Below are 19,773 nucleotides of genomic sequence, written 5' to 3' on the forward strand. Positions count from 1 at the left end.
TGGGAGGTCCGGCCTTGACCAGCTTTGTCCCTCATCCCATCTTCCCCAACACAGGACAAAGCTGCCCACTCACCTTTAAGTCAGCCCCTTTTCATTCACACAGCTTTACCTTGGCCCCTGACCCCCTAGCTGAGTCAGACACACCGTCCAGACTCGAGAAGCCCTTACTCCAGGCCAGGAACTGTGCTTGGCACTTCACACACATGGCTTCGTTTTGTCATAATGATACTAGGAGGTAGCCCTCTAATGTGTTCATTTTACAAATCAGAAAACTGAGGCTCAGAGAGGTGAAGTCACTTGTCCATGTTACTCAGAGATGCAAGTCAGAGGCTGGCTTCAAACCTAACTCTGTTAGGACTCCAGAGCCTGAGCTCTTGACCCTCAGGCTGGGGGACTCCTGCTTACTTGCCTCTGGTTGGTTTCATCTCTGTTGCTGACAGTCCCACTTTGTACCTTGGATGGGCTTTTCTCTTGTTTCTGTGGATTTGGCTAAGGCAGCATGGTAAATGCAGAGACACCAGAACAAGACTGCCACGGTTCAAGTCCCAGACCTATCACTTACTAGCTTTGTGACTTTGGGCAAGTTTCTTAACCTCTCTTAGGTTCACCCAGATCATCTGTTAAAAAAAACAAAAACACAAACTTATAGGGTTGGGAGGAATCAGTGTGATAATCGACATAAATTACTTAGCACAGTGCCTGACTCAGTGACAGCCTGTTACAAGTGTCAGGAACCTCTAAATTCTCTCTCCTTAAATCTGGTTGGCAGTGGGGAACTCTGTATCCCAGACCCATCTTCTTCAGCTGTCTCCCTCCTCCCTGTTAACTGTCAGCTGGCTCTTTCCCACCAACAAAAAAAGAGACACTGCAGACCTCTTCCGAGGTTCTCCTGCAGTAAGTTGCCCCTTGAGATCCATTTGGAGGCCTCTGTGTGCATCCACTATGGTCCATTTGCCTCTTGGTTCAGAGATTTCCGGTGGGAGTTGCCTCAATTGTGCTGACTCTGCAGGAGAAGAGCCATGGGGCAGATCCATCATCTGTGCTCAAAGCACGGGGAAGGATGTGCCCCATCCCCACTCCCATCCCCACCCTCCACTCCTGGAAGGAACATCAGAAGAGCAGGAGCCAGTGGGATGTGGAACCTGGGAGTTTTGCCCCAATCCATGCAGAGGGAACACAGACCCTGCGTAAGAGCAAGCAAGTTCCCAGCGGCACTGACCGGGCCTTGGCACATGGACCTGGCTAGCACGCAGCAGGGGGACTCTGTTAACAACCCAGGTTTTGGAACCAGACTGCTTGGGTTCAAATTCTGACTCTACTATGACTTGCTGTGTGACCTTGAGATTTACTTAACCTCTCTGGGCTTTGGTTTCCTCTGCTGTAAAGTAAAGATGATCTGCTTCATAGGGTCTTTATGGGGATTAAATGAGATAATCCTCCCAGGCACTCCAGAAACACTAAGTGCTGCAGTCAGACATGTGGTCTCCTTCAAATGAGGAACCAACGACCAGCTTCAGTTGCCTTAGAACAGCCGCGAGTACTTGATTCCTTCCGGAATGGACTGTGGACTGTCAATTTGGGAAAGGGGTACAGGATTAAATCTCTAACCCCACTTCTTCATGCTGTTAGATGAAGACCCCAAGCCCCAGGTGGAGTTGGGAGGTGACTTCTTATTTCATTCTGCAAAAAAATATTGAGGGGGTGATAAAGCCTTATGGTTAAGACATCAATCTCTGAAGCTAGAGTCCAAATCCCAGCTCTACCACTTATGAGTATATCACCTTGGGCAAGGGATATAACCACTCTGGCCTCAGTTTCCTCATCTGCAAAATGGGGATGATAATCATGCCTACTTCACAGGGTTGTCCCGAGGGTTACCTGAGCGAATAATGAAAAGCATTTAGAATAACATCTGGTAGGTGTTCATTGTTCAATATATGTTAGTTGTATTCTTTTTAAAGAACTGTTTCAGCCACCGCTCTGTGTGCTGGGGAATATAACAAGGAACCAGATGGCTTTGGTCCCTACCCCCGGGGCATCCACCCTCAGGGTGTTGGACAAAGACAGACACTAAGCCAGCAACCACCAGTCTTTCCACCGGCTGTGCTGTGTGCCAGGCCTGAGAGGTGGGCTCAGGCTGTATGTGTGACAGCAGGGTCCAGTCTGGGGCCCACGTGAAGTGGGTGGCAGAGCTGGCACTCAGGCCTGGGGGCCTTGACCTCCTGTCCAGTGGCCTCAGCCTACATAGCGTCTCTATGCCATCTGAGGGGACAGCGTGTGTGTGGGTGCAGCCTTGCAGCTCGGCATAAATCGACCTGGGACCTCAGAGGGAGGCTAAGGCAATGAGGCAATTCTTCAGCCAATACCTAGGCTGGGTGCCCTGGGAAAGGGGGTCCCTGGGGTGGCTGGATGGCAGATCTGGGGGCTCTGGGTGGCCATGGCCACCATGGGGAAATGCCAAAAAACACAGGTGCCCAGACGCAGTCTAAGTTGGTGGGAAAGTAAGACTAGGAGGAAATCCCAAAGAGAAAAGGACATACACTGGGACAAGCACTGTATATGTAATATCTCACTTGTAATCCTCACAATAACCCTGGGGAATAAACTACCATTTTACATGCCCATTATACAGAGGGTGAAACTGAGTTTCAAAGATGTTACCAATGAGAAAGTGTTGGATCCAGAGGAGGAAAGGCAGGTTCCGAGAGCAGGAATTAGCTTCCCTGTCTGTCATTTCACCACTTAGAGGTGTTTGGGGAGGGCACACCATAAAGACGCCTAGGTACAGTTCCCTATGGCAAGGGAGCAGCTCCAGAAAGGAAAGGTTTACAGGGTGGGTTCTAAAATAGCCTTCCCTCCGCGCCATCATCCCATGAGCTCCTCAGCAGACAGGGAACGATGGCCTGGAGATACATGGATGAGGCCGAACCCACATGGAGAATCCATTTAGTGCCTTTCAATGGGGCCCGCAAGGATGCTGGCAGGTGAGCCAGGGGTGCTCATCTTGCAAATGTGCCCCTGGAAGGATGGGTATAAACTGAATTTATGGAAATGGAGTCTAGCTTTCCCAGCGATGTGGGAGCTCATTTCTGAGTGACCCCCGCCTCAGCGGGTAGAGACTCCAATGCTGGAAGCTTGCTGGACCCCCAGAGAACAGGCATCCGTCCACCTGCCGACCAGCACCACGCATGTGTATTTAAAGCATCCTCTCCCGAATGTCATACAACAAAGACTCTTATCAGTAACTCTACTGACAGCCCTCATGGACCTGGAGTTTTTGAATCCAGACGTGCCTCTTTCTCTCTCCTTCAGCAGGTCCAGACGCAGCCTCTTAGCTGGAAGCCTCAGAAGGCGTGGGCGGCTTCCGCCTCAGCCATGCGCGGGGCTGACCGTCCTGGACGCCCGGACTGGCTGCGCTCCAGGTCCCTCGGACATCACAGGCACGCTGGGCGCTGAGAGGCCTGCTCCAGTTCTGTCCTGATTGTCCCCCCCAGATCCCCACCCAGAAGGAGACTGCAGCTGTCTCTGGGATGGAATCCTCCAGGCTTTGGGTTGAAACAGAGGGGTTTCCTCTACTCTTCGATTCTTTAAATGAACCCATTGCCAGGGCCTCTTCCCACTCCTGCCGCATCCATCCTGGCCATTCATTCACCCACTCATTCATTTATTCCACAAATGGAGCGCATGCCGTCATTCATTGAGTTCATTGCTGAGCGCCCACTAAGTGCCGGACACTGGGGAGGGAGAGTTCTTGCTTTGAGTTCTAGGAGCTGACAGCCTCCCAGCTGGGGCGGGTGGAACCCCTTCCTCGGGGCAGAGTCCTTGTCTGCCTGTTCACCTGCGTGGCACAGTGTCTGACATGCGTACATTTGTTGAAAGGACACACAACACGTGGATAATGAGATGGTTAACGTGACAGGTGCTGATTGTGCTGTAGGGTGGGTGTGGAGCAATCCTATTCAGCATAGGACCCCCGAGAAGCCTTCATGGAGGTGGTGGCATTTGAGCTGCGCCTTAAAGAATGAGTCAGATCTCCTCTGGAGGAGGGGATGGCGTTCCCGGCAGCGCCAGCAGCATCAGAAGAGATGTGGAAGCAGGAAAAATCAGGCCTGATTGGAGGAATTCAAGTGATCTTACCTGGTTGGAGCATGGGGTGAATAAGGGGAGGGAGGGGGTGGTCACAAGCGTGGGTGTGTTTACCCACATCGGCTGGATAGGAGCCCAAAGTGGGGAGGTTTAGAGGAAGGAGACCAGAATTTGAGAGCCCCGGAATTCTAGAAGCTTAGAACAATCAGCTGGGATCCAGAGAACCCACTGACTCCGCCCCCACTTGATGGGAGCATCAATGTTGGTCTGTGGGTGGGGTGGTCCTTGGAGGACAGGCTCCCAATGAGGGGGCACGAAAGCATGGACTTCCTAGAAGTGTCAGCGACAGGGAAGAGAATGAGGACCCTCCAGCCCGAGGTGAGTGGGAGGGGGGCAAGGCCAGAACTGCTTGGCCGGCTCACCGTCTGCATCTTGACCAGGCCTGGCTGAGCCCGCTCGGCTGGGGGTCTCCAACTCTGTGGATACAGTCTGGGGGAGATCTGACCAGGGTGAGGGTGAGAGGCCTCCAGAATGGCTTTCCAGGCCTTGCTTGTCCCTGCCATGCTGTCTCTGGGACAAAAATGACCTGGGGATGAAAGGAGATGGGGAACTTCAGCTCCAAGGGCAGAATAAGAGGAGTTACTGAGACGGGCACTTGGGCAGAGACCCAAGCACCTTCCCAGCTGGGTGGTCTGCACAGGGGTCAACCCAACCCCAGAAGTGGCCCTCACAGGGACGGCCGATGGAGGAGGGCCGAGAGGAGAAGACCCCAGCCCCATCAGGACTTGCCCGCTTCCCGCCCAGTTTCCTAGGAGGCAGGTGCCATCACGGTCCCATCTTACAGATGTGGAAGCTAAGGCACAGAGAAGTTAATAACTTGCTCAAGGTTACACAGTATGTACGTAGCAGAGCACAGCCGAGTAATTGGCCCAAGGCTACCAGGAAGTGGCTGTCCAGAGAATCTATCCTCAGGCAGTACTCTAGATCCTGGGACCTAGCTGCTACCACACAAGCAAGTTTCTCCCTTTCTAAATCCCTTTCTGAAAAGCAAATATCCCCTGGCAAGGGAGGCATGAGGTCCCGCTCCTTGACCCCAGGACCCCAGTGCAGGAGTTCTACCCTGCTGCCAGGAAGACTGAAGCCAGGCAGGGCCCAGCGCCCTTTTCCTTGCTCCTTCCCTGCACATCCTTCCCTCATTGCATCTAAATCAGGTCACACTGCGCCTGCTGCAGGCACCTGTCACCCAGCCTCTGTGCTCAGCCTGGAACACTGCACCCCAGGCTGTTCCAGGACAAACTGGGGCCTGGGCCACAGGCTTCCCCAGAGGCACCTCTGGAGCCTGGAGGATGGACGGGGGCTGGCAGGGTTCATGGTGCAATCGGGATCACAGCCCCACCTTGAGAGGCATCAGAGCAGGGGAAGCCCAGGGTCCCTGAGGCTCACAGCCCTAGTTCACCAGGGTCCTGGTCCTCCCTCCCCCTCCCCCTCCCCCTCCCTCCCTCCCTTCTTTCCCTTTCTCTTGTGCTCAGCACGGACCAGGAGGCAGCTGGGGAAGGGAAAGTACAGGCTTTGGAGGAAGGCTGCTTCCTATCCCAGCCAGCCTGACCACTCACCAGTTATGTGATCCTGGCTTCCAGATGTCCCCCTCAGTTTCCCTACCTGTAACGTGAGGGATTGTGAGCATTAGCAATGACTGCAAAGCACTAGACCCTGGTAGGTGCCTCCGTTTCGAATCCCTCCTCTGAACTGAGCCCTGGCAGGGAGCTGGGGCACAGGCAAAGGAGGAGGGACACCCCCTGTCCTTACCTCGCTCACAGCCCTGCAGAGGAGACAAGCCATCACAGATGGGCAGTTACGGAGCTTTGTGACGTGTGACGTAGCAGACAAGTTCCCAGAGGCTGTGGAGGTCCCGAGGAGGGCGTGTCTGATGGGCTGGGGTATCAGGGAAGGCTTCATGGAGGAGGTGACAGTGGAACTGGGTCTTAAGTGATGAATAGGACTTTGAAAGGCAGAGAAGAAGGCCACAATCATTACAGGAAAAGGCTCCGGTGTGGGAAAGGCATAGTGAGGTCAGTGTGTTTGGAGCAAAGCGAACATGTAGGACATGGCAGGAGGTGACACTGAACGGTGATAGGGAACCGATGGGGAAGAACCTTGAATGCCATGCTAGGAGTTTAACCTGCTTTGTTGGACAAACACAGTGGAGAGCCATTAAGCTCAGGGGAAAGGGAGGCTGCCGTGTGTGTGTGTGTCTGTGTGTGTGTCTGTGCATGCATGTGCCTACACATGGGGTGACAGAGGGGATGGGAAGGGAAACAGCCTGGAGGTTGAAGGACCAGATACGAGCTGGTAGAGATGGTCCAGGAGAGAGCAACGTAGCAGCCCCAATGGGGATGGAGAGCAGAGGAGGATTTCAGGAGAGCGTTTGGGCAGAAATTTCAAGGCTTGGGGAGAAGCTTAATGCAGGAAACAATGTAGCCTCACGGTTAAGGACATGGGCTCTGTGGTCCTCCTGCTTGAGTTAACTCCCAGCCCCATCACTTACTGGCTGGGTGGCCTTGGATAAGTTACCTCACCTCTCTGAGCTTTGGTGTTTTTATCTGTAGTACATGGATAGTAAGAGTACCTAACTCTGAGGGGGTGCTACCCAATTTTATATGTAAAGCACTTGGAATGATGTTTCATCTATTTGACAAGTATTTATTGAGCATCTACTATACCCCAGTATTATTCTATGGGTGGCAGATATAGCCAAGAAACAAACTAAAAATTCTTGCCTTTACTGGGGATTATACTCTAACTAGAGAGTTGGAGAGACACATTAAACAAGATACATAAGCAGAATATACAGTCTATCAGATGGTGGTAACTGCTAAGGAAAAAACAGGAAAAGAGAGCTAGGAAGTGTTGAGAGGTTGCAATTTTAAGAGCGACCTAAGTGCCTGAGTGACTCAGGTTTTGGAGATGGAACAATCTTGAATGGCATCGCAAGTTCAAGGAATGAGTGGAAATTGGAGGCTGAGCTGGAAGGGTAGCAGAGGTTACTGAGATGCGGGGGTTTGGGGATAACAGCTCAGTGAGCTGGGTGCACCCTTCCCATGGATGCTGAAGTCACCCCAGGTGATGGCAGGGCTTGGGGAGCAGGGAAGCCAGGAGTCAGGTGCCAAGTGTTTGCTAAAAGGAGGGTGTGGTTGGGACCTTGAAGATGACAAGCAACAAAGCGGGGGTGGGGCGTAGCTAAAAGACATCAGCCTCCCAACCTGAGGGGTGCAAGGAATAGCAGCCCCTCCTGGAAGAAGGGGAAGCAGGTCCTCAGGCAAGGACACAGAGAGCCTCTCAGGGAGCCTGCTGGCTGCCGAGTGGTGGCTGCAGAAGGCATAGTGGGAGGTTAGAAGAGGAGGAAGAGGGCCAGGGGCTGGCTCAGGGGCACAGAACCACGGAGCATCCCCTGTGGACGGATGGTCTGTTCGAAGATGGGTGGGACCTCCGTGCTGGCGGGGAGGGTGTATCTGGACTGCTGACTGATAAATACTGGGATGAAAACCTAAATGATAGATTTAACTCCAATATCTTCCCTGGGGAGCTGCCCTCAGCTGGAAAAATGGGAAACCCAGAAATGGCCAGCTTTGCACTGTGATTATATGTATTGATCCATTCATTCATTCAACAATATTTATTCACCACCTGCTAATAATGCAAGCACTCCTCAAGGCACTTGGGATATATCTTGAGAAAAACAGGTCCCAAATCCTTGTCCTTGTGGAGGGGAGACAGGTGATAAGCAATAAACATAATAAATGCTTTATATAGAGTATGTTAGTAATATGTGCTCTGGGAAAAATAAAAAAGCAGGATGAGGGATTGGAAGTGAAGCCGGGGGAACAGGTTGCAAGTTGAAATACAGTATTAAGGATAGGCCGCCCTGAGAAGGTGCCATCTGAGCAAAGACTTGAAAGAGTGAGGGTGAGAGCCACGTAGATAGTGAGGGGAAAAGCATTCCAGGAAGCGGGAACAGCCAGTGCAAAAGCTCTATGGCATAAGAGCCAGAGCAGAGTCACCAATGGGGAGATCAGAAAGGAAAGGGCATGGGGCCCAGATCAGGGGGTCTTGAGGGGCGAGGGGAGCTGGCAGGGGTTTGAACTCTAGAACCACATGACTGGATCCATGTCTTCAAAGGATCTCTCTGGCTGCTCCACTGGGAATAAACTGTAGGGGGACAAGAGGGTGGCAGCAGTGGAGGTGACAGGAAAGAGTCAGGTTTTGAATCTGTTGGCTTGCAGCTTCATTTAATATCTGTCACCTCCATTAGTTTATATGTCACTTCTGCCTTGTTCTCCTGTCTCCCAGCACCTAGGTGACCTCTAAAGGTTAGTGTTCCTGGGAGGCTGCCGGCATTCATTCATTCATTCATTCATTCATTTCACGTTACAAATATTTATTGAGCTCCTACTATGTGCCAGGCACTGTGCTGGGTACTTTGTACACATTATTCAATTTAATCTTCACAGTGCTGATGAGATGGGAGCTATTGGCCCCTCCACTCACCTGGTTTTATAAAGGAGGGGACGAATACCCAGGGATTACAGTGGCTCACTCACTTCTTAGAAATCCTCTTTCCTGCCCGCCCCCTCACTCTCCCCTTGGCTGCTCTAAGGTCTAGTGGCCCCTTCCATCCCTTCTCCCAGCCCATTCACTCCCCTTTCTCTTTTCTCTCACCTCACCAGCCCAGATTCTGCATCCCAAAAGTCAAGGACCTGGGAAAAGACAGGTGGTCTGGCCGATCAGGAAGGAGGTGAGGCGGGTAAACGCCTAGTGAAATATTGACCCTGCCACACTAAGATCAGCCCCTGTCACCACCTCAGCCCCGCTCACACCACACTGTTCCTGAGGCCAAGCCTGGCTTCTCACACTGTCTTGGGGATGATGCTGGTGGCTTCCTCCCTGTTAGGTCTCTCCTAGGAGTTTCCTGTGGCCTGATGCCCACTGGAGGCCCAGGTTGGGATGGTTGGAGGGGGGATACTCAGCCTTACTTGCTCTGGTCCCCATCTCTCGTGGGGCTGCCCCTGGGCTCCTCCAGGAGAAAGTCCCGCACACGCACCCTGGGTACCAGTATGTCCTTGGGGCACCCCAAACTCATGTGCAAAACCAAACGCATCTGAGGCCTCGATGTCCTCACCTGCAAAACAATACACTTTATAAGGTTGTGAGAATTAAATGAGATGTGTGCCTGGCACAGTTTCAATTTTCAACAAATTCCACCTGCTGTTACTATTATCTTCCCCCACTCCCCAACTCCTCTGCCTCTGGATTTTAAGTTCCTTAAGGACGGAGTTGTATCTTATCTTTGTATGCCTAGTGGCTAATTCAGGGCCTGGAACGCAGTAGGTGCTTATCAATGCTGGATGAATTGATGAAGACTGCATGAATTAGGCCCTGCAGAATTTCAAGTTTACTCTTCCCAAGAGGGCTGACATTGTTAAAGAGTCAGTGCTGCGTGAGTCTGCCTGTGTTATCAACATCGCTCACCCAAGCCCCACTCTCTGGGTGAGAGTCACCCCAGGAAGCTGGGGTGGGCACAGGGCAGTGTAGGATGAGTGGGTTGGCTGAGATGTCCTTGGCAAAACTCTACCTCGAGTTGAACTGAAGCTTAAGTTCAAGTCCACCACACGTCTGGGTGCTGCTTCCCAATCAGCATTCCGGACAGGAGGGAACCAGGAGGAGGAGGAGGAGGGCGGGAGTGTGGATGGCAGGGGATGAGGCTCTGTCAGGAAATGACCTCCTCCATCTTGTTCTGGGCTGGGCCAGGCCCCTGAGACAGAGAACTCCTGAAAGCAGGCAGCTGGGGATACAGCTGCTCCCTCCCAGCTCCTTATCTTCCTCCTGCTGTCAGTCAGCCCACTGCAGATAAGCCAGGGCTGAGAGCTGTCTGGGCCGGAGCCACAGAGAGAACATAATTAAAAAGACACTGTTGGCCTGGCAGCGAGGGAGGGGGCAGCCGAGGACCCTTGCTTGGGGACACAAGGAGGACGCAGAAGCAAAGAGTTCCCTTCTCAGAGAAAAGGCAGAGTAATCAGCACTCGCTGAACAGCCTTGCAAATAAACGGCAACAGGCTACCAGCCCGCAGCAGCTTTGCCTGGCCACGTACATCACGGAGAGGAAGATCCAGAAAGAATCTCAAATTCGTATTCCACACCCTTTGTTTGACTTTGCTTCCCACTCCCACCCCACCTCATGAAGGCAGGTGATTGCCTGGGAGGGTCTCAGGAACCTCCTAGAGACTCGATACCCTGCCCTGAGAAGCGCTCCGAAGTCTTTGGTGTTGGAATGATGACAGTCATGCATCCTTTTGTGTATTCAGTCAGCACTGAGGACGCCATGGGCAGCAAAAATAGACCTGGCCTCCAGGGGCGTGCACTCCAGACGGGGTGACGGACGTGAATAAAGTAATCTCACGGGAACAAGATGCATCCCTACAGACTAACGGAAGTGCTCCGAGGGAGGGAAGCTCGGCTCTGTAAGAGGCAGAGGAAGGATACTGGGCATGCGTGGACTGGCTTCCCGGCAAAGGGGGCCCTGAGTTGACACTGAAGGACAATAGGAGGTCACTAGTTTACAGTGGGTCATGGGGTGAGCCTTCCAGGTAGAGGGTGACAAGTACAAAGGTGGAGAGAGCACAGGACACATCTGAGGGATGGCACGGAAGCTGGGAGACACACAAAGTGTGGTTGGGAACGTGATGACAGATCAGCTAGAGAGGCAGGCAGGGCCAGATCACACAGGGCCCTAGGCCAAAATTTTAAAAGGGTTTTGGGCTCTATTCTAGGAGAAATAGGAAACCATTGGTGGGTGAGAGAGGGTGGCGGGGGTGATGGAAATCTGTCCAACTTGCGCATTGGTCTGTTCATTCTGGCCACTGGGTAGAGAATGGATTCCGGGGTTGGGGGGGAGGAGTATATTCAAGAGGCCGGTTAGGAGCTGCGGTCCAGGTGGAGGTGGTGATGGCTGGGACAGGGATGCTGGTGGCAGAGGAGGAAAGGCATGGATGGATGCCCGGCTCTTCCCAGAGGTAAATCATGATCTTTGGCAATAGCTTAGGTGTGGGGGTGGGAAAAAGAGGTGCCGAGAACGGCCCCCAGGCTTTTGGTCTGCACACCTGGAGGGATGGTGGCTCTTTTCACTTTCGTATCTTTGGAGGGGTGGGTGTTCCTCACTTCCCTTACACCCCACATGTTGACTGTAGTGGCTAGATTCACTGCAGTCAGCGAAGGAGGGGCTTGGTGAGCTATTCCAACCGTCTCATTCTGCAGAGGAAGCATCTAAGGCTCAGAGATCACGGGACCGACAAAGGGATGGGACCAGAGCCCCTGGACTCCCATCCGGAGCTCGGAGAGCACTGCCCATGGAGGAGCCCAGGTTGGACGTGAGCCTGCCTGGGCTCTAACCCTGCCTGCGCTCCCACCCACTGAGTGAATCCGGGCAGGTCACGTGTCTTTAGGCCTCAGTCTCTCTACCGTGAAATGGAAAGAAATGGAATGACCACTCCTTGTCTTCTGAGGGGTGGTCAAGAGTCACCGTGGGTCACTGAGTGGGAAGTAGTTGGGGGAAGTGAAGAGAGCAATGCTTTGACTTCCTGTGGGGGCCGAAGTGGGAGAACGGAGCTGGGGAGGGATGGGGGGCCTCTCCCCACTCCCTGCCTTCCTGTCTCCTGCAGGCCCTGAAGGCTGAGTAGCCAGCAAGATGCCTGGTCTGCTGAACCAGATCACAGGGGCAGCCCTGCCCCTCACCGCATCCGACGTCACCTCCTTTGTCAGTGGTTACGCCCTGGGTCTCACCGCCTCCCTCACCTATGGCAACCTGGAAGCCCAGCCCTTCCAGGGTAAGGATCCCTGTTGGGGCTTCCCCGGGACCACCTGCTCCTCCAAGCAGAATCCCCACCCTGACATGTATTAGCTGATTCACACCGGACAAGTCATGTCACCTCCCTGAGCCTCAGTTTCCTCATCTGTGAAATAGGAACACCACTTCTGCCCTGCAGGTTTTAAAGCTGGTAGCAAGTCAGGTCAGGATTCGAACCCAGGTTGGGGCTCGGCCCCAGCCCACTGTCCCAGCCCTATTTATGTTCACAAGCCATGCCCACCTGTGTCAGGTAGTCAGTCCTCCAGTTTCCCCAGTGAACCTCACGGTAGGAGAGGCATCCAGACTCAGTGGAAGCCAGGAGCTCCCAGTCGTAGGTGTGGCTCTCGTGCCCGTGACCTTGGGGAAGCCGCTGTCCTTCTCGACATCAGGGCGCTCCTGCACCTGTTTGGACGCCAGGGTTTGCAGGAGGAACAGACGAGGTAATACATGAGGAAGGACAGCGTGGAATGGAAAACAGTCTGCAAATATGAGTCATCAGCGCAAGGCAGTCAGGAGTGTGGACCGGCGTTCGCCTGCAAGAGGTGTCTGTAAATCACACTCCTCTCCTTGCATTTAAGGAAGGGAGTTACGGGCAGGCTGGCCAGGAGGGTCCTGCGTAAAGGCTTGTTATGGTTAGCGTTGCTTCTCATCCACGGTGATGGGGGCCTCCTAACCCCCAAACTTCATGTCTCGGGGCACCACCCTCCAGCCTGACCTGAGCTTCTGAAACTCTTTCAGTTCCCAAAAGAAACCTGCGAGGGAAAGTCTCCTCCCTGCGGAAATCTCCTGGGCAGAGCAAACGACCCTTTTCCTCTGTTTAAGGAAACCTATAGAGGGTGGCTTAAAGTGAGACCCGCGAGGAACCCAGGGACTAAATTACTGAACAGCTCTGGGACAGTCCTTTGGCTTTCCATGTGCAGAAAGAACAGTCCCCCCATTTTATAGATGAGGAAACTGAGGGATGGGAAGCTGGGATTTGTGGAGAGTTCACCATGGGCCCAGCACTGTGCTGCCCTCATGTTAGTGGGCAGATAAAATGAGATACGACCTTGATCCTCTGAGTGTGGTACCCCAGCCATCGGCATCACCCAGAGCTGGTTAGAAATGCAGAATCTCAGGCCCTGTCCCAGAACCACTAAATCAGAATCTGCATTTTAACCAGACCCCCAGGTGATTCACGTGCTCTTGAAGTTCGAGAATCACTGAGATATAAAGATGTAGGGCACGCACTATGGGGGATATAGTTTAATAAGTGGTGACTGTTTTTTCCATTTTCATAACGACCCTGAGTTTGGCTCTATTATCCCCATTTTACAGATGGGGCTGTGAGGCGTAGAGATGCTAAATGTTTTTAGCCAAGGTCACCAGACTGGGGAAGGGGGCGGGGCCCGGATTAGAACCCTAGCCCTATTCCTCCAAAGCCCCAGCTCCTGGGCGCCACGCACGGGACCACCACACAGAGGTGTCTTATTAGTCCCACACATCAGGTCACGTAAAAATCCAGATTTCCACTCTCTCTTGAAAACTCAGAAGCCCTGGTCACACCGGCCTCACAGGCCAGCAGAGTAAGAGTTGGCTGGGACAGGGGAGCAGCCGTCCCTTTCCAGCTGCCCTGCAGCTGACAAAGAACCTGCTGCTGTGCATCTCCTGCCCAGCCCCCGGAACCAGGAGGCCCCAGCCCAAGTTCTCTCTGGAGTCCTCCAAGTGGCAGTGAGTACCATCCACTCGGATGGCAGACCAAAGGCTCCAGTTCCTTCTCCAGGGTGGGGCATGCAGAGTGGGTCAGGGGCACCCCGCAATGCTGGGCCCCGCTCTGGCAGGTCTCTTTGTATACCCACTGGATGAGTACACCACGGTGATCGGCTTTGAGGCAGTCATTGCCGACCGAGTCGTGACAGTACAGATCAAGGACAAAGCCAAGATGGAGGGTGGCCACTTGGATGCCACCGGCCTCCGAGCTGCAACTGTCACAGGTAAGAAGGCCAGAAAGACTGTGGCAGGGCCTGGGCATGGCTGGAGTCTCAGGCAGACTGAAAGGGCAGCAATGGGATAGGGTAGAGAGAGCACTACACTAAGAGTCAGGAATCCTGTGTGACCTCAGGCCAATAATTAACCTCTCTGAACCTCACCTTACTATCTGGAACATAGAGGTAATTGTTTCTGTTCTCACCTGGAAAGAGTGGTAAGGCTCAAAGGAGGCAACAGAAGGATTGTTAAGATATCTCTAAAACACAGAAGAGCATGTCATTTAAGCTCAGAGGTTGTAGAATGAGTCACACCAGGATTTGACTGCCTATCCTGCTGCTTGCAAGCTTAGATAAGAAATTAAGCCTCATTTGTAAACTGTAACTAATAATCCTATGCATCCAAATCTCAACAAAGAGCATGCAGAACACTCATCACAGTCCCTGGTACAGAGTAAGTACTCACAGCCTGGATACTGATGCCTGCTATTGAGGATACTGAGTCTCAGAGAGGGTGAGTGACTGGCCCAAGGTCACACAGCATGTTAGTGGCAGAGCCAAGGCTTGAGTCCAGACCAAGGATCATATGATATGAGATTCTTACCATTGGATTTATGATGGAGGTGAAGTTTTTCACCTGATAATTGAGATGTTCAAGAATCTTTTAATGAACACTCACGATGTGTAAGATGCAAAGTTTCCCCCAAGATTTTAGGACTTCTTCCAGCCTGGAAGAATAGCTCGGACATGCCCGGTAGTGACCATGATAGGAAGTTGACAGTGACTATGCCAAAAGTGGTCCAGATAATGTCAGAGGAGGGAAAGAGCGGTCCAGGTGGGACCAGGGAGGGTTTTGTGGAGGGGTTGGATGGATGGGTAGGATGGGCTAAGAAGGAATGAGGGCTGGGCCTTTCAGATGAAAGGAGACAGCATGGATCCTGGGGGAGGGGGGAATGCTCCACCGTGATTCTCTGGGGGACATAGAGTCTGCGGATAGAGATGTGACCCTCTGTTGGGGAGTTGTGGGTCCCAGTCTCCCACTCCCTGCAGGATACAGTGGAAAGTACACAGGCCTGGCATCAGACCCACGTAGGTTCAGATCCTGGTTCAATAAATTAGTTATTTGTTGAGTAACTTGAGCAAATTGCACCCACACGCTGAGCCTCAGTTTTCCCATCAGCAGAACAGGCTGCTCTAACCTAACACACAGCAAGCTTAGAGGGGATGGGGGAGAGTGTATGCACAGTCCCTGACTCCAGGCCTGGCACTTAGGAAACTCTGCATCATCCCTCCTTCCTGCACACCAGGAAAGGTGGCTTTGGATGAGGATTTGGAGCGGATCCTCTTTGTGGTCAACCTGGGGACCGTCGCCCCTATGGAGAACGTCACCATCTTCGTCAGCACCTCCTCGGAGCTCCCGACGCTGCCCAGCGGGGCTGTGAGGGTCCTGCTACCTGCTGTCTGCGCCCCAACCGTGCCTCAGTTCTGCACCGAGAGCACTGGCCCCTCCAACCAACAGACCCACGGGTGAGGAGCCCCCGCCCAGACAAGCCCAGAGTCCCGGGTGGGCAGCAGGGAGTTGGGTGGGTGGGAAGGATAGGAGGTGAGGCTGAGCTCTGTAGCTGCCCCCGTCTCAGTAACTGTCCCTCCCCTGCTCACATTTCGAGCACTTAAGAATCTCCCTGAAATGCTCTGTGTTGGTACTGGTCAGAAGTGTTAGGATTTGGACAGCTTGGTATCAGAATTTCCAGGCGTTTTTCTTTAATGCACTCAAGAGGTATTTTCAGAGCACCTAAGTGCTAGACACTGGGGTGGGTGTTAGGGACCCAGAGGACACGAAACCCACATGGTCCCTTACCTTTTTGGAACTTGGTGGGAGAGATCATCATCCAACAGATAACACAGCTAATGTGAACTGTTTATGAACTTGCATGCATAATTAATTATGTGAAAAGTGCAGTAAAGGAGAGGTTCATTGGCTAAGAGTATAAAAGAGAGACCCAACCGGGGTGGGAGGGGGTCTGGGGGCCTGGTCAGGCTTCTCTGAGGAGTGGTATTTCAGCTGAGGGCTGAGCCAGGAGGGGGATGGATATAGGCACAGAGAGAAGCGTTCCTATAGGTGGGAATAGCAGGGGCAAAGGCCCTGAGGCAGCAAGGACAGGGCCACAGAGGGGGACTGAAGGACGGGTGACATGAGATGAGGCTGCAGAGTTACAGGACACCCTGTGGCCCTGGCAGACTTTGGATTTCTCCCCGAAGCAACAAGGAGTCATTAAAAAGGGTTTTCAGCAGGGCGGGGAGGGTACACTCCAGGACAGTTTCTCTGTACTCCCCCGGTTGGGGGAGGAGGGAAAAGGGGGTGGGTCACAGCCTGAGGCACCTGCAGCTGAGATCGGGGCTCCTCCCATTTTCCCACCTATAAGCCCTGGGGGACTAGCGTTTCCTCTGCAGGGAGAGAGGAGGCCAGTTTTAAGGTAGCCTGATGCATACAGGAGATGTCTTTTGAAGTCGTGTATCTTATCATTCAATTCATGTCATTAAAAAAAAAAATCTGTTCCACAGTATATTAGCACCACTGTGGTAGAAAAATAACACTTGAATTAATTACCAGTTAAACTACTTAACTCCCCCTCCCCAGCTTTGAGCCTGAATCTTTGAGCCAAGTTGAAATCTGGGAAGATGTACCATATGTATTTAGGAGTTTCGTACATACCCTGGATGGGCTATGGGGGCAGCTGGGAGCACGTGCCCACTGGGACACAGAAGAGAGTGACAGCAAACCCCTGGACACCACCAGTTAAAGTGCTGACCTCAAGGTGACCTGACGGGGAGGGGTTATTTTAGCCTCCCACGTGGGGCCAGCCCAGAGGGCACTCCTCAACCACCCCACAAATAGTAATTAAACACCTACCATGGGGCAGGTACTGTTTTGGGTGCTGGGAATACAGCAGTAAACTAGACAGACAAGGTCCCTGCCCTCGTGGGGCTAGCATTCTAAGGGGGGGAGACAGACAATAAAGTAATAAGCCCACAAGCATGTCATATGTTGGGTGATGAGCTCTATGGAGACAGATGCTACAGAGACTAGAGGGGGAGAGGATGGGGTGGGTGCTAGTTTCGCTAGAATAGACAGGGCTTAGGCAACATTTGAGGCCTGATCTGAAAGAAGGGGTCTGGCCATGGAAGAATACTGGAAGAAGAACATTCGGGGCAGGGGGCAGAGCGGGCAGTAAGTGCAAAGGCCCTGAGGCAGCAACAGGTTTGGTGTGTTGGAAGAGCAGCTGGAAGGCTAGTAAGACTCTAGCAAAGTGGGAGAGTCAGACTGTGTAGGGCCTCGAAATCTAGAGTAAGGACACTTGTTGGTACAACAGAGAAGCTGGTGGCACCAGCCAGTCTCAGGCCAGGGAACATCAGCTCGTGTGTCATCTATGTAAATGCTGCCATAGGCGCCAAGTCAGGTGCATGGGAGAGGCAGGACCTAGCAGACCTGGGGGCATTCAAGACCTCGGTGGATCAGGGAACAAGAGGCCAGGGAGTCCCCGGTGCCCCTGAGGTGGCCCTGATAAGCTAATTCCTGCCCGTTCCAGCAGGCAGAGTTAACAGAGATGCTCTTGGGAGACACCTGCATCAAATTCTGATGAACCTCAAAGTTGCTTAGATAGAGTGACATGGGAAAAAATAAGAAAAATAGATAATACCAAGTGTTCGTGAAGATGAGGAGAGAAGGAAACTCTTGTTCATTGCTTGTGGAAGTGGAAACTGGCCCAGCCACCCTGGAAGGCAATCTCAGGCAATATTTGGTGTGTGCCCTTTGACCCAGGGATCCCAGAGAAATCCTTCTATATGTCCAAAAACAACACATGGATGAGGATATTCATGGTGCTGGTGTCTGTGGACACAGGGAGGTGAAGGCAGGAACAAATAAGTACAGTAAAACAGATGGCCCCAAGCCATAGCACATCAGCAGCAAAGACTTCGCTTTGCAGACAGCCACCTGGACAGAGCTTAAAGACACAGTGTTGGGTGAAAAAAAGGGGAGCAATTGAATGAGATTCCTAATACAATGCTTTCTTTTCAACCAAATGTCATGGTGTGTTTTACAAAAATATGTGCATATTCAGACCTCAGAGGGCATGACCATAGAGGGGAGGGAAATAGAGCAGGACCAGAGACAGGGTGAGGGATGACAAGGATAGAGGGCCAGAGACTTGAGCGTTCAGCGGTGACACTTTGCTAAGCGCTTGCTTAAGACAGCTGTGTCATCATTATCCCCATTCAGTGATGAGAAAACCAAGACTCAGAGAAGTGGCTTTACGCAAGGGTTCCCAGCTTGCAGAGACAGAGCAGGTATTCCAGAAGTGATGTGACATAGTGTAAACTGTTTCACGGCCGAGCCAGAGAGACCCGGGTGAGGACGCACGCTCTGCCGTGTCCCAGTGGTGGCCACGTAGGCTAGTGGCCTCATCTTGCTGAGCCTCGGTTTCCCCACGTGGGAGGTGGGGGAGGTGAGGGCTCTGAGGCCGCCCTCTGGGGGCGTGGTGAGAACAGCGTGAGCCCCCATGCCTGGTGCCTGGCCCATCCGGCGTGGGTGGTGGTACCTTAGGTCTGAATCCAGGCTCTCCCGGCAGTCAGACTGAGTGGGAATGTCAGGATCTGGGGTGGAAGGAAACTCCTCAGCCCCTTTGTGAGTGGGGCTGCAGGGGTGCCAGGGCGGCCTGGGACTTGCCGTTTTCTCCATGTCTTCTCTTGCTGGCCCCCTGCCTCAGCCCTGACTGGCCGCCTCCTCCTCCTCTCGGCCCCCTTCCCAGCAAAGACAAGCATTGCTTCGGCCCCCAGGCCCTGGATTCCTGGAACAAGTTGTGCCTGGCGACTCTCCTGGACACCGATGTGTCCAACCCCATGGAATACGAGTTCAACTTCCAGCTGGAGATCCGTGGGCCCTGCCTGCTCGCAGGTGAGAGGGAGCTGGCTAGACCCGGATGGGGCTGGAAAGAAGATTCGAGGCCACGGCAGGGTGGGGAAAGGAAGGGGAGGGAGGGAAGGCTGGCCAGCCCAGATGGAAGACAACCTGAAGCTCATGCCCCTCCGCCCCCGTTTCCTGCTCCCCAACATGTGGCCCAAGATGAGTCTTTCCCAAGGACAGGTTTCAAGGCTGTCCCCACCCCCCACCCCCCAATGGCTTCCCTGGGGAAATGCCTACGAGGCCATGGCCGTCCGAAGTCCGCAGTCCTCGGTCTTCTTCTGGAGCCACAGCCACAAAGCTGCTTCCTGCTCTTCCCCCTGCATGGCAGAATCAGCTGGGGAACTTTCCAAATCCCACCACCTAGACCCCACCCCAGAGCTTCTGATGACATTGGTCTGGGGTGAGTCCTGGGCATTGGAACTTTGGAAAGTTCCCAGGCGATTCTAACGAGCAGCCAGAGGAGGGTACCACTGTTCTGATGGTTCCCCTCCCCCACCCAGTCAAGGTTTTAAAAAGACACTAGGGTGTGGTTTCTTGTCAACAAGCGTTCTCCCAGAGCAACAGGACATCCCAACACAGAGGCATTTATGGAGTGCTGACCGATGGAGCATGGAGCTCTTTCTATCTTTCTGTGCCCTGTGAGGAAGCCATTCCTTTGACCCCCACTGGATCGTGAGGTCAGGGATGGAAAGGCCATTAGATCCCATCTAGCTAAGCCCCCCTTTTGCAGATGGGGAAATTGAGAAGGTCTGTCCACGGTTTTACACAGCAGGTCAGGAGCCCCTGATGGGGCTGGAGTGCCAGTCATCTCTGGCCTGAGTCTCAGGGTCCCCCACCAAGCCCCTCTCTCTCCGGGAACTCCT

General features: G+C 53.1%; 1 protein-coding gene across 1 annotated transcript in view; it reads left to right on the forward strand.

Annotated features, from left to right (window-relative positions):
* Positions 1-11,824: 11,824 nt before the first annotated feature.
* VWA5B1 (von Willebrand factor A domain containing 5B1) overlaps positions 11,825-19,773 on the forward strand; it is a 39,450-nt gene continuing 31,501 nt past the window's right edge. The window contains exons 1-4 of the mRNA XM_059895372.1: positions 11,825-11,963; positions 13,804-13,956; positions 15,207-15,474; positions 18,756-18,901. Of these exons, the coding sequence (XP_059751355.1) occupies positions 11,825-11,963; positions 13,804-13,956; positions 15,207-15,474; positions 18,756-18,901 (706 nt within the window). The remainder of the gene's footprint in view (positions 11,964-13,803; positions 13,957-15,206; positions 15,475-18,755; positions 18,902-19,773) is intronic.

The sequence above is a fragment of the Balaenoptera ricei genome, chromosome 1 (assembly GCF_028023285.1).
Source record: "Balaenoptera ricei isolate mBalRic1 chromosome 1, mBalRic1.hap2, whole genome shotgun sequence".
Classification (NCBI taxonomy): Eukaryota; Metazoa; Chordata; class Mammalia; order Artiodactyla; family Balaenopteridae; genus Balaenoptera; species Balaenoptera ricei.